The 13,052-nt window shown below is 39.9% G+C and overlaps 1 protein-coding gene across 1 annotated transcript; it reads left to right on the top strand.

Moving 5' to 3' along the window:
• Positions 1–1,214: 1,214 nt before the first annotated feature.
• LOC115077212 (olfactory receptor 11G2-like) lies at positions 1,215–2,186 on the top strand. The gene has a single exon (XM_029579497.1). It carries the CDS (start codon positions 1,215–1,217, stop codon positions 2,184–2,186), a length of 972 nt encoding a protein of 323 aa, XP_029435357.1.
• The last annotated feature ends 10,866 nt before the right edge of the window (positions 2,187–13,052 follow it).

The raw sequence follows: 13,052 nt of genomic DNA, 5'->3' as shown, positions 1-13,052 counted from the left end.
TTTTAGTTTTATCTACTATAGAGGTACTTGAGGTTGATTTCTGTGGTCCCAGTTCCTTGTGGGAACTGGGCTGCTGATATGCAGCTGTGGCAATGTCACCGCCTTAACAGGAAAAAAAAACAAGAACCAGCTACATCACTGTAGATTTAAAAATATATATATAAAAAAAAAAGAATGGAAAAGAAAAGTGTTACCGACTTATTTTTGGATTTAAATGGAAGGGGGTTAGAGCTTTTCAATGTTCCTTAAATTGATCATTTGTTTTAATTTGATTCTGTCTCCCATCTGTCAGGATAGGCAAGCCTTCCCCCTCGGTCACTATACTGGTCCAAGTGTCCTCAAAATCCAAATATTCTAATGAGGCTGGTTTCCCTGCTGCTTCCAGCTCACCCCTTTCATCCTTCAGGTTCTCGTGATGTGCTCCTTGGCCATTTCTATTGCCCTGTTTACCTCAACAGCAACAAAATGTGAGCCAATCAGCTCAATTATGCAAGTCAGATTGAAAAATTCATGCATTTCATCTGTTTAGACTGTTTATCATTTAATAAAATAATGCTCAATGTATTTCAAATACTGTATATTAAAATAAAAAAAACTCAGACTATTAAACAGCACATAAATTAAAATCAGTGTATGTGATTGTGTGCTTTCAGTCATTTTTTTGTAGAAAATATGTATATTATTTGGAAGATCTGTAGTATAGTTACATACCTAGCTTTTTTGAAAGAAGATTCCCATTCTGTAGAAAAATACTTAATAAGAGTGGGCCTTTTCCTACCATTAAGGGAAAGATAATAAATTATATCCTTATGGAACTTCATGCAAGTGCTTCCAAATTAAAAATGCTTCCTGACCCAAAGGCCATTTGGATTGAATGCATCAATCAGTATTTATCAGATAGAATCTCACGCAAGAGAAACACCCAATGACAAAACTAGTCTACAGGAATTGATTCACTTTAATATTAGAGGTATAAAGTGGATAAAATGACCTCCTTCCACAGTAGATTTCATAGTTACTCTCAGGGTAAAGGAATGTTTCCTCTGAGTAAACTTATCACAGTTCTTTTTAATTTTAATGGCTGACCCTCCTCCTTCCATCCATCCTGTACTCAATCTCCAAAGATATCCTACTTGATCCAGATAAATCCCACTAACCATTCACAACAACTTATTCAAATGTGCATTATTCAAACAGGTGGACATCTTGAAGCCATGGAGAGATACAACTCCACTACTGTGAATGAGTTTGTGTTACTGGGGTTCCACTTCAGTCATCTTCAGCAGATCCTGTTCTTCATGGGACTCCTCTTCATGTACATTTTAACTATAGTGTCCAATATCCTCATTATTGCAGTGGTAAAGGAGAACTTAAATCTCCACAAACCCATGTACTTCTTTCTCACAAATTTCTCCTTCCTTCAGATCTGTTATGTCACAACCACATTGCCTAAAATTCTGACCATTACTCTGAGCAAGAAAAAAACCATTTCGGCTGCTGGTTGCTTTATCCAATTTTATTTTGTCTTTCACTTTGGAGCCACAGAGCAATTTTTTCTCATGGTCATGGCCTATGACCGTTATGTAGCCATCTGCAACCCCTTGCGATATACGACCACCATGACTGAAAAAGCATGCATCAAGATGGCTTTAGGGTGTTGGGTCATTGGTGAGTTGGTTGTTCTGTTGCCAGTCATCAGTTTGTCCAAAATGAGGTTTTGTGGCTCTCTTAATATTGATCATATATTCTGTGACTTTCTACCTCTGATGAAACTTGCCTGCATCAGAGGTTCACTCACTGAAAACAGCTTTCTCATTTTCTGCTGGCTCATAGTTCTGGGCTGTTTCAGTTTCATAATGTTATCATATGGTAACATCATCGTCACTGTACTGAAGATGTCCTCTACCATTGGGCAGAGCAAGGCCATGACCACCTGTGTCTCCCACCTATCCGTGGTCTTTATCTACTATGGGACAATTATTTTCATTTATATAAGACCTCCAGGTGCTTATTCTGACAAACTGGAGAAAGAGGTATCTCTTTTCTATATAGCGGTGACTCCATTGTTGAATCCTATGATCTACAGCCTCAGAAATAAAGAGATAAGGGAGGCTTTGGCCAAAGCAGCAAAGAAGTGCAAATGTTTGACAAGGAAACCTGGAATCCGGAACCTAGATTCTCAATAGACAGATGTTATACTATAAATTCTGCAGCAATTTATAATGTCCTTAAGGAAATATCAGTTATTGAGGGCTAGACACTAATCTGTGAACTGCCTCACAAATATAATTTCACTTGAAAATCATAAAATGCATAATCACAGTTTGTCAAGGAGATGTTGTTAAGACGTTTGTAATAAAACCCATTATTTCCTGAATACTTTATGGTAAGAAAGTTGTCAGAAGTTGTCTAATATTTTTCTTCCACAGCCTCTGATGAATTGAAGAGCTCTCAGCTGTTTGCAAGCCACAATCTCTGACCAACTCTCCTATAGAAACAATCTCCCATATTCCTACCCACTGCCTTTCAGCAATGGAAGAGCTTTCTCCCTTGTCTCAACTCCCTTCCAACACCACCAAGAACCTACCAGAAAGCTTCCCAAAAGCTTGCACACTCATTTGCATCTTCCAATGAACAGAAGGGCTCTCCTAGTTACCTGTGCTCCTTTCCTCTCCAGCTGACAAATGGAAAGACCTTGCCAGCTTTCTTTGCTAACTTCCACAGCCTCTAACAAAACTAGAACTCTTCCAAGTGCCTATGATCCTCTCCATATTCTGTATCCATTAGAAGGTCCCTCCTATGAACTCAATATCTTCTCAGAAATAAAGGAACTCTTCCAGTAATCCATGCCCCCTTCCATAGCCTCTGAATGTTGGCCTCCTCAGCACACACAAGCTCTGCTCGAAATGTATGGTTGTCGATGTTTGAAAAGGACATGTCATGGGAAATGACTCCATAAGGTGATTTAAATGTGATTGTTTCAACTGTTTCTTTTTTTTTTATCTCTTCAAGAAGCATCTTTTCTTAGTTAGGTTCAAAATTGTTTTCTGACACCCAAATTCTGTTGTGAAACATCTAGAATGTTTTCAAACCATCTCTTTCTTTACCAAATGAGAGCAGAAACAAATGTGACCTAAAAAAATGTCCAAATGTTACAAAATGTTTGGGAACCCAAAGGCTTTTCTGCCAGAAGACGGTAACTTTCAAAGCGACGCACGGGCGCACATCCGCACACGTGTGTCAGCTCATGCCTGGTTATTTCGTAAATTGTCTGCAAATATGTGCGAATATTATAAAATAGTCTGGCTAGGCACAAGTGTGCCAAATTTTAAGTGGGCATTGAAATCACGCTTCTGCCGTGTAAGTTGGGGGATTTTAAAAGGGACGTGCGCTGAAGCCACTACCAGTTTACCAATTCATTCACTACTTCACCCAGTTAACAGCTAGATCCTCCAGACCCCCCCCCCCGAATCGATAGCCTGTACTCCCCCCAATTACCCCAGATCCTTTAAACCCCTCCAAAATGGCTCAATCTATTTTTATTTTTAACTCATACACCATCCATAGAAGAAGTAAAGTTACTCCTGAGGGGACCTTGGCGAGCACTACGGTGCATAAGTATGCATGCGCACATCTCTTGGCCGGGCCCCACCCAGAACACGCTCATCTCATGTCCCTCTTGAAAAGTTTTGCAATGCGTATGTTGCAGGAGATACACGCATATCCAGGTGGCATTTAAAATCCGCTTGGCGCACGTGAGCCCAACTTATATGTACATCCCCTAGTTAATGTGCATACCGGGCTTTTAAGATTATGTTTATGTATAAAGATATCACCCCTGAAGAACCAGATTTGTCCCCTAAGGCTATTAAAGGGGTTGCTGGGAAACAGGATCATCTTCTTAGCATCTTGAAGGCCTGGAAATGAGGCAGTCCTGGACTGGGATACTGGAGAGAAAGAAGTGGTCTATGTATGTTCTGAAGGAAACTATAACACTTGTACAGCCTGATAAACCTGTGGTGCATAAAAGAAGTTTGTAATGGATTCAACCTGACACCTAACTGGCCCAAGGAGCAGAAGCTGGACTTGAGAACTGAACCCATGAGAGTGCGTAACACTTTCACAAAGTGACTGGGCTGGCAGCTCAACATTTCCTGGTTGACTAAGCAGCTCTGCATTTCTTTTTTTAGTCATCCTGGATTTCATAACCTACTCACCTACTTTGAGCAAATTATTAAAGTTCAAATATGGCTTCCCTTCATGTAAAGAAATGCTTCTAAGACTGAAGAACAAGTCATGAGCATGACATTCATTTTCTCTTCACAATCTGTATCCATTAGAAGGTCTCTCCTATCTATTCAATGTCTACATCGTTTCCTTTTTAACTCAGCCCTCGCACTCTACTCTTCCATTTATAAGTTGATGTCACCTTTGAGAACAAACTTTATTATATATTTTACATCTTTAATACAGTATTTGTAAGACCGATTTCATCAGATGTGAAGTGATGTCTTGTGTTCAACACTATCTGCTTCTACCAAGTCCTTCATTCTGGTTTGCTCTTCATCAGATCTTGATTACCACAAGTTGCTTCTGCTAGGGCCTCTCAAGCCACATATCTCTCCAACTCTTCACTATATCCTTTTTTTCCTTTCCTCAATCCATTTTAAATGTAGTCCTCTGAGAACTCTACCATCTCATTCCTTTGCAGAGTCCAGCTGAAATGTGGCCTATATTTTTTCAACATTGTTTGTGGACTTGTTTCAGCCAGATAGATTCCAGCAAGCGGATGATGGCTAACAAACATCCAGCAACATTATGGGGACCTAGGTAAATAGATTTTCAGGGAACAGCCTCACTAGATTTGGTAAATGTGTTTTTTATAATAGCAAAGCTTATTGCCTTTTATTGGTGAGGGAGAGTAAAGTTATGTTTTTAACCTAAAAAATATTAATTTGAAAACACTGCATTATTAAATGAAATATATTTATGCAAGTTTTGCTCTGTGAAAATTTCCAAAAAGTAATAATGAAAATGGGTACTGTGTTGGGTATCAGGAACTGCCTCCACCTTCCATCTTTTCCCAATGAGAATAAGGAAACAAATTCCAAAAGATTTGAGGTTGGTGACCTGTTATGACCTGGTAGAAAACCATCCCTGGTATACCTATGGTATGAAAATCTGTTTTTTCATTATAATTGGCTTGGGAAAAGTACTATGATTAGAGTTATACATCACACATTTCTCTTATACCAAAGGTGATCATTAGTTCTTTGTTAAGTTGGACATGCCGAGGCATCACACTTCATGCTGGGAAGAGGTAGGCCTGCTTTTCTTAGAGACTCAATAGGGAAATACGCATCTCTATACCTGCAATGGGACAAAACCAGCACTGGCTCAGCTTGTCCCCCCTGGACATGGAGCTATATAATCACCCAAATTATTGAAAGGTCAATATTCAAAGCCATTTAGATGGATAATGTTACAATGTAAAAATGGTACGACTTCCGTCATGCTATTATCCTGTTATAATGTGAACCGATGTGATGTACCCCAACGAATGTCGGTACATAAAAGCAAACAAATAAATAAATAAATAAAATAAATTCATAATTCACAAGTTATCCACCTAAATAGGAGTTTTGAATATTTCCCTTGCATATGCAGCTAAAAGTTACCCAGATAAGTCTTTATCCAGCTAAGATTTAGTTAAATAAGAAAGAACCATGTAGGGCGCATTCTGGAGAGGGGTTGAGTTAGCTGGATAATTTATTCAGCTAACTGTAGACATGCCTGTGTTACGAAGGCTGGCCAGGGAACACGGGGCCGGCCCTTCTCACCGTGTGCTCCTGGCCCGGGCGGCCTCCTTTCTCTGTGCGATGTGGCAGGAACACTATCACCGTTTACCTCCGGGCCTCACGTCTCCTCCGACGCCAAGCCCTGTTCCGGCCTAGAGTCTCCCTAGCGCGTGTGCATACCCTTTCCTTAGACAAAGGGGCCGCGACGCGCTAGGGCTGCCAGGCTCCCTTCGATGATTTCACTCCCTCGGGAGTATTGAAAGCAAGCTCTGGCAACCAGAGCTTGCCTTTGCAACTGGCTTCCTCCATAGGTTGTCTGGGCTCCTGTTACTGTCTCAAGTCTCTTGAATCTCCTCGTTCGTCCGTTATTGACCTCGGCCTGCCTGTGACCTCATCTGCCTTCCGGAACCTGACCTCTGCCTGACTGACCACGATTATCCTTCATTCCTGTTCCAGCATTCTGCTGTCCCAGCGCCTGTCTGTTCCTGCGCAACCCCAGGTTGTACCTTTGAACTGTCTTTCGGTACTGACCCCGGCTTGTCTCTTGACCCATCTCTCCACCCGCTGCTTGCCTGTGACCTCGACCTGTTCCTCAACTCGCCTGCCTGCCGCCTGCCATCTGACTTCGGCCTGCCTGGGACCTCATCTGACCTCCAGTGCCTGACCCTTGCTTTGCCTGACCACTCTCAGACTGACCTTTGGACATTGACATTTTGCCTGCCTGACCCCATCTCCAGATTCTGGCGTTGTTCCTTGCCTTGTCATCACAACACTGTTCAAGTCCTCCTTACTCCATCAGACTTCCAGTCTCATACCCGATTGCGCTCTCTCTGTGTCTGTGGACACGCCGGACTTCTACTCTCCCAGGAGACTCTGCGAGGCCCACCTAAGTCCAAGTGGCCCGGGTCCCTACGGGCTCCTCCCGGGGGGACCTTGGGCTTCCAATTGGTGAAGCTCTCCCCAAGCCTCAGCCTCCTCCAGTGCTCCGCTCCCTGGGGGCAGTTGCCTTCTGTTCCTATCAGGAGGTGTTCCTCCACTGCCCCAGGACAGGGGTCCACCCCCGAGCGCAACAGCCTGAGAGCAGGTCTAAACTTATCCAGGAAAGTATTTCCAAATTACTTTAGACATAACCAGATATATTCAAAAAATATATAGTTGATTAAGATACAAAGTGCTGGTAAAATTTTAAAAAAGGTCATGGGCCTACTTGCCTAACCAACCCCATCCTCTCTCCCATCTGAGCTCTGCCCTATCCTCCCCAAAGTGCTCATCATTTCAATAATAAAAAAATATATGGGCCGGAGTCAAAGCTGGACTCTCTCACACTCCCCACTCCTGGGATCCATCTGTTTTTTCATTTGTATTTGTCTGCACAACCACCTCCTTCTCCCCATCCTAAGCCTTATCTCTCCACCCTCCCTATACCCTTACTTTAGTTCCATCTTCATCCCAGATGGTGGTAGCATCCCACCGTGACCCAGGCCCGGTGCTGTTGGTGTCACTAAGTATCTACGCTGGTAGACATCAAGCACAGCGCTTCTAAGGAGCCAAGCTGAAAGCATATGTTTCCAGCGTCGCTGCTTAGTGATGCCAGAAATGCTTAGCCTAGATCACGTTAGGATGCTACCACAATCCGGGTGGAATATAACACTAAAATCAAGGAACACAAGGAGAATGGGACAAAAAGGGCTAACCCTGGAGAGGAATACATTAAAATAAAAAATAGAGAAGACTAAGGCTCGGAGTGTGAGGGGAGGTGGAGAGACTGACCACAACCCACAGCCCATACATGTTTTTTTTAATTTTGAGATGGCAGCTGCTTTGGGAGGACAGGCAGCGGTCTCTGCCTAGCAGGACCAAGCTTTAGAGCTTGAGTGGGTTGATTAGGGCTATAGGCCTGTGATCTTTTTTTTCTCAGCAGTTCACTACTTAACTGGCTATATTCTTATGAATATGGCCGATTAAGACTAAAGGTTTCCGACTAACCAGAGACATTTATGCCTAACCAGCAATATTCTAAAGAATATCCAGTTATGTATATATTTAACTGGCTATGGTTAGCCATATAGTTTTACGTAACCATGTGACTCTGAATGGTGGCTCTGGTTAAAACTTATTCGACAGTATTCTGTGCGATTTGCAGTTAAGCCCATAAAGACTGAATTACAGTAGTCCATTCCTGTCAGAGCAAGAGCTTGAAGTCCTGTACAACACTGAGTGAAATTTAGAAAACATTTTAGCCTTTGAAACATTAGGAGCTTAGAAAACGTGGTCTTAACTATTGGTTGAATATGGGTTCGTATAGATAGATCAGATTCTAGAATGATACCAAGATTGCAAACTTGTCCTAGAATAGGGATATCACATCCTTCAAAACAAAGTTAGCAGGAGCTACAGTAGCTCTAAGTGATTATGAAATAACCAGTGATTCATGGAAGAACGAGTGGCAATAATATCCAGGATGGCAGAATAAGAAGGCATTTTCTGGAATGAAAAATTATATATCATTGGCATATAGCAGGGGTGGCCAACTCTGCTCCTCGAGAGCCACAAACAGGCTAGGTTTTTAGGATATCCACAATGAATATGCATGAGATAGAGTTGCATATAATGGAGGCAGTGCATGTCAATCTACCTCATACACTTATATGGGATTTATATAGCATATAGAAAAATGTTAAATAAATAAATAAATAGCTAAGTGGCAGCTGATGAACATTGCTGCGTAGTCAAAGGCTGCAACTTAGTTGCATAAATCCTGCTTGTCCAGCTAAATAGCGCTGAATGCACTTTGAATATTCACCTCATCATTTATAAACAAATCCAAAAGATGAATAATAATATGAATCTTATTCCGAAATTCACCATAAGTAGACATTGAGACTTCACTGAAATCATATCCTTCTGATTTTACTTAAATTTGTATTACCATAAAAAACAGAGTCGCTGACTACACTCAATGACGGTCATGCAGACACTGATAAGTTCAGTAGAGGTTTGCTCTGAATGATGAAACACTGGAACAGTTTCGGGCAGCAGATTTGTTAAAGATATGCAAACCACTCACTTAAAAGATAAGTGATTTTCCCTGCAAAACAGAAAAAGATTTTAAAAATGTGCATATGACCAATGATTATACTATCCGACAGTCAAGAAGACTGTATGATCTTCATATAAAACAGAGATGCTGACTGCAGTCATTGATGGAGTGTCCTGAGTCTTAAGAACACTCCATCAATGACTGCAGTCAGCATCTCTGTTTTATATGAAGATCATACAAAATTAAGGAAAATCAGACAGATTTCAAATATATGATTCCAGTGAAGTCTCAATGTCTACATATGGTGAATTAGGAATAAGATAAAAATCCAATGACATTTGTCATTACATTTCATATCATTTTTGTTGTGTTCCATGCCCCATTGTTCAGTTTTCACAGATCCGGTTGGGGGTTAAAAACTCTGAGGTGATGCAATCCATCCCCTCCCCTCTGTGATTAGGAAACGTTTAAAGTCTGAGCATCGCCAGAGGGAGACGCAAACCATGACAAGCTAGAGAGCTCCCCTTCCTTCCTGCGCCTGCTGTTACACTCAAGTGGGCTATACGAGCAGCAGTGCCTCCCTGAGAAACGTGAGTGCTTTTTCAATGTTTATTTAAAAAAAAAATAGTTTTCTTTATTTTTTCCTGGTTTATCAGACAAATCCTCATACACCTAACAAGGACGTTAAAAATATTCTTGCTAAAATTCTATATTTATAGAGCCAGCACAGGGGATCCTCTACAAACCAGAGTCAATCTGTAATCACAAACTTATAATAATATCAAATAATAAGTAATGTCTTTATAGTGCAGCTAGCCCTCATTAGGGGGATGGCATAGATCACCATCAGCTCGGTGGGTGATAAGGAACATTTATTTATGTAGGATGGGACAACTGTTCCACAAGAACTAAGACACCAACTCACTACTTACCTTAAAGCACAGAAAAAATGCACAGCAAAGGTAGAGACAGGATATGATTTTAATTGATGTCTGAAATGTGAACAAAACTCAAAATCTGTTTTTTAAAGGCTTAACACACAGGTATCTGTATTTCTCTCTATGCAGTCTGAAGGCGAATCATCATACATCTTTTTCAGATGCCGAGATCTTCATTTTAAGCGAATCCTATAAATCACACGCCATAGGTGTATGTTTTGAATACCAGCTGTTATGGTTTTTACTTAATAAAAAAGATATCTTATAACCATTAAACTTTTTTATTGGCATATTCTACATCTGTATAAATGAAATTATGGTAACAGTTTTCCATCCAATATCCAGCAAAACCCAAATTATAAATCATCAAATTTCACAAAAAGAAACTTAAACACCAAACATAATACAAGATTTACTATAACAGAGTACTCTATTATTTCAAAATTAATAATCACCCTCCTGAAAATCATCACATCACCTACTGATAGAATTAGTATCATGAGGTCCTCTGGTAGCTTATCAATAAAAAAAGGGTCCAAATTTATTTTTTTTTAAATTTTATTTTTATTGCATTTTCAAATGTTTAAAATACAAATATAAGGATAACTGTAATTTCACATAATCCAAAGAAAAATAAACAATAATCAATTACATTATTAATATCTCACAACCTCCTATACATAGGAAATCTATAGGTAATTTAAGAAGCCACTAGCCAAGTTAAAGTAAACTGGAGCAATTAACAAGAAACAATCACTACTTCTCTAATCCTCTTTTCCACATTAAACATTTTCCTCCCCTGTTAAAGCAGTATTTAAGGGTACTTTATCTAGATGATTCCTAAACTGATCAGGATTATTAAAGATATACCAAATTTGATAGCAGAGGACAGTCAGGAAGATCTAGAGATATTCCATGCACACTGTATCCACCACTCGACCAGACCATTCAGAGAACGAGGAGGGCACTTCCCTTAACAAAGTGTAAAGTATACACGTCTTAGCTAATAGGTAGGCTCTAGATAAAGTAACTTGTGGAACCTCCCAATGAAAATGTGCCTCTCTAAATAATTGAGTATACAATATTCAGGAGAAAAGAAACATTTTTACCCATTGTCAAAGCTAAATAGTGAATGGCACTTATCCATAACCAGGATATCCACAATGAATATGCATGAGCAGAGCATTTTAGACACTTCTCGGAAGTAATAAGCTTCATCTGAGTTCCTCTAGTAGGCAGAATGATAAGTTCATGAAAAAGTCAGTATTGCATCTCTTATTTTATTTATTTATTTAAAATCTTTTCTATACCGTCGCTAAGTTATATACCATCGCAACGGTTTACATGTAGGCACATATTTAATGTAGGTAAAAGTGTACTATAGTACATTCTAACAGGTGCCGTCAAAGGTTCGGTTACAATATATCATTAGACAAAATAATTTTTAGAGAAGTGTGTCATGACCGAGTGTACTGAAAGTACTTTTACGGGTAAATTTATCATACATGTTAAACTCTGTTATGTTTAAACTTTGTTATGCTTCTCTTTGATATGTTAATCGTATGCTTGTGATCTCAACTCTCCCACTCTGTAGACCCCCTGTTCATTGTAACTTTATCTTCCTAGTTAATTGGTTACCCCTTGTTTCAATGTAAACCGGTACGATAAGACACTAGTCTTGAGCATCGGTATATTAAAAGAATTTTAAATAAATAAATAAATACATACATAGTGTTATCAATATGCTAGTTGTGATGTGGGGTTCATAGACTACTCTACTGTATTGTCATAAGTACTGTGTGTCGGTGCTTATCTGCTTATTCCTGAATAATTTCTATTCTCCCGTCTCCTTGTAAAATGCCTGTTTAAAAAGCCATGTTTTTAAACTTTTCTTAAATGCCTTGAGATCACTTTGTAATCTGATCTCTGGAGGCATTGTGTTGCAAATTGTGGGTCCTGCTAATGATAAGGCCCTTTCCCTCACTTGGGTTAGTCTTGCTGTTTTAACTGAAGGGATGGTTAGGAGGGCTTTACTTGAAGGTGTGGTAGCCTTGGTGAAACTGAAACAGGATGCCTAAGCTTCTTTAGCCGTTACCTGTGCTCTACAGTCCCTCTGCCACACCCCCAGCTAGCACTGCCAGAATCAAACAGCTTTCAACAGAGTTCTTACAATTATAAAAGCGCGACACGGAGACCATTTCCTGCTCTTTCAATTGCATGAAACAATCAAATTTAGCAGACAAAAAGGAGGAAGTAAATGACACAAAGGAAGAAGTAAGATAATGATGTGATTGAAAATACATAAAGAAGTATTTCCTAGTAAATCTTCCCCCACTAATGTAATTCTCAAAGGAGTCCATAATTGTTCTACTTGGGACCATTAAGTCTCCCAACATCGGGATACATTTATCTGCCAAATTTTTATAATAAGGATAAAGTGAGGCAGGTGGAAAGATGACTTTCCAAAGATTGGCAATAAAGGTGAGACATTCACTCACACACCAGTTGCCCATCACACAAATTATGAGATACCTTTAATGGATTTCAGTGGTCCTACGCCAGGAACCCTGCCACAAAAACTTTAAACACAACCTTAAAACATGGCTTTTCAAACTAGCGTTCCCTGACTAACGAACTATCTCTCACCAAAGATACTTCTTAACCGCCTGACCGATCCCCGACCTCTCCTCTCCTTCCCTACCCCCCACCCCTGTAGGTATTCTCCTCCTCCTCCCCTCCATCCATTACTTTCCCCCCAAATACCGTCACTGCCTTATTTAACTCATTTGTTAAAATTAACATGTACATTTGTATATTATTCCTGTATATAATTCATGTATTGTCCCCTGTTAACCCTCTCCCTGTTAATGTTAATATTGTAAAGCTGGTTGCTAAGTTATGTTATATTGTGAACCGAGGTGATGTTTTTTTTCAAACGTGCCTCGGTATATAAGAAACCTCAAATAAATAAAATAAATAAATAACTCGGCTACTGGCATGCAGCTGTGGTGATGTCTCTGCCTTAAAGGAGAAATCAGTAACCCATTAAGTCATTGCAGGTCTAAAAATATATTAAGAAAGAATGAAAACAGGTACATTACTGATTTATGGACTTAACTGTAACTTAGAACCAATCCTTTCTGAACAGGTTGGTTTCGCTCTTCCTTCCCCCTCACACCTCTGATTCTCATGGTGTGCTGTTTGACCATTTTCTGGTTCTGTTTATATCAACAACAACAAAAATATGTGGTAAGATTCTGAGCCAATCAGCTCGAC

Source organism: Rhinatrema bivittatum, chromosome 16 (assembly GCF_901001135.1).
Source record: "Rhinatrema bivittatum chromosome 16, aRhiBiv1.1, whole genome shotgun sequence".
In the NCBI taxonomy this organism is placed as follows: Eukaryota; Metazoa; Chordata; class Amphibia; order Gymnophiona; family Rhinatrematidae; genus Rhinatrema; species Rhinatrema bivittatum.
This window is presented reverse-complemented; position numbering and strand designations above follow the sequence as displayed.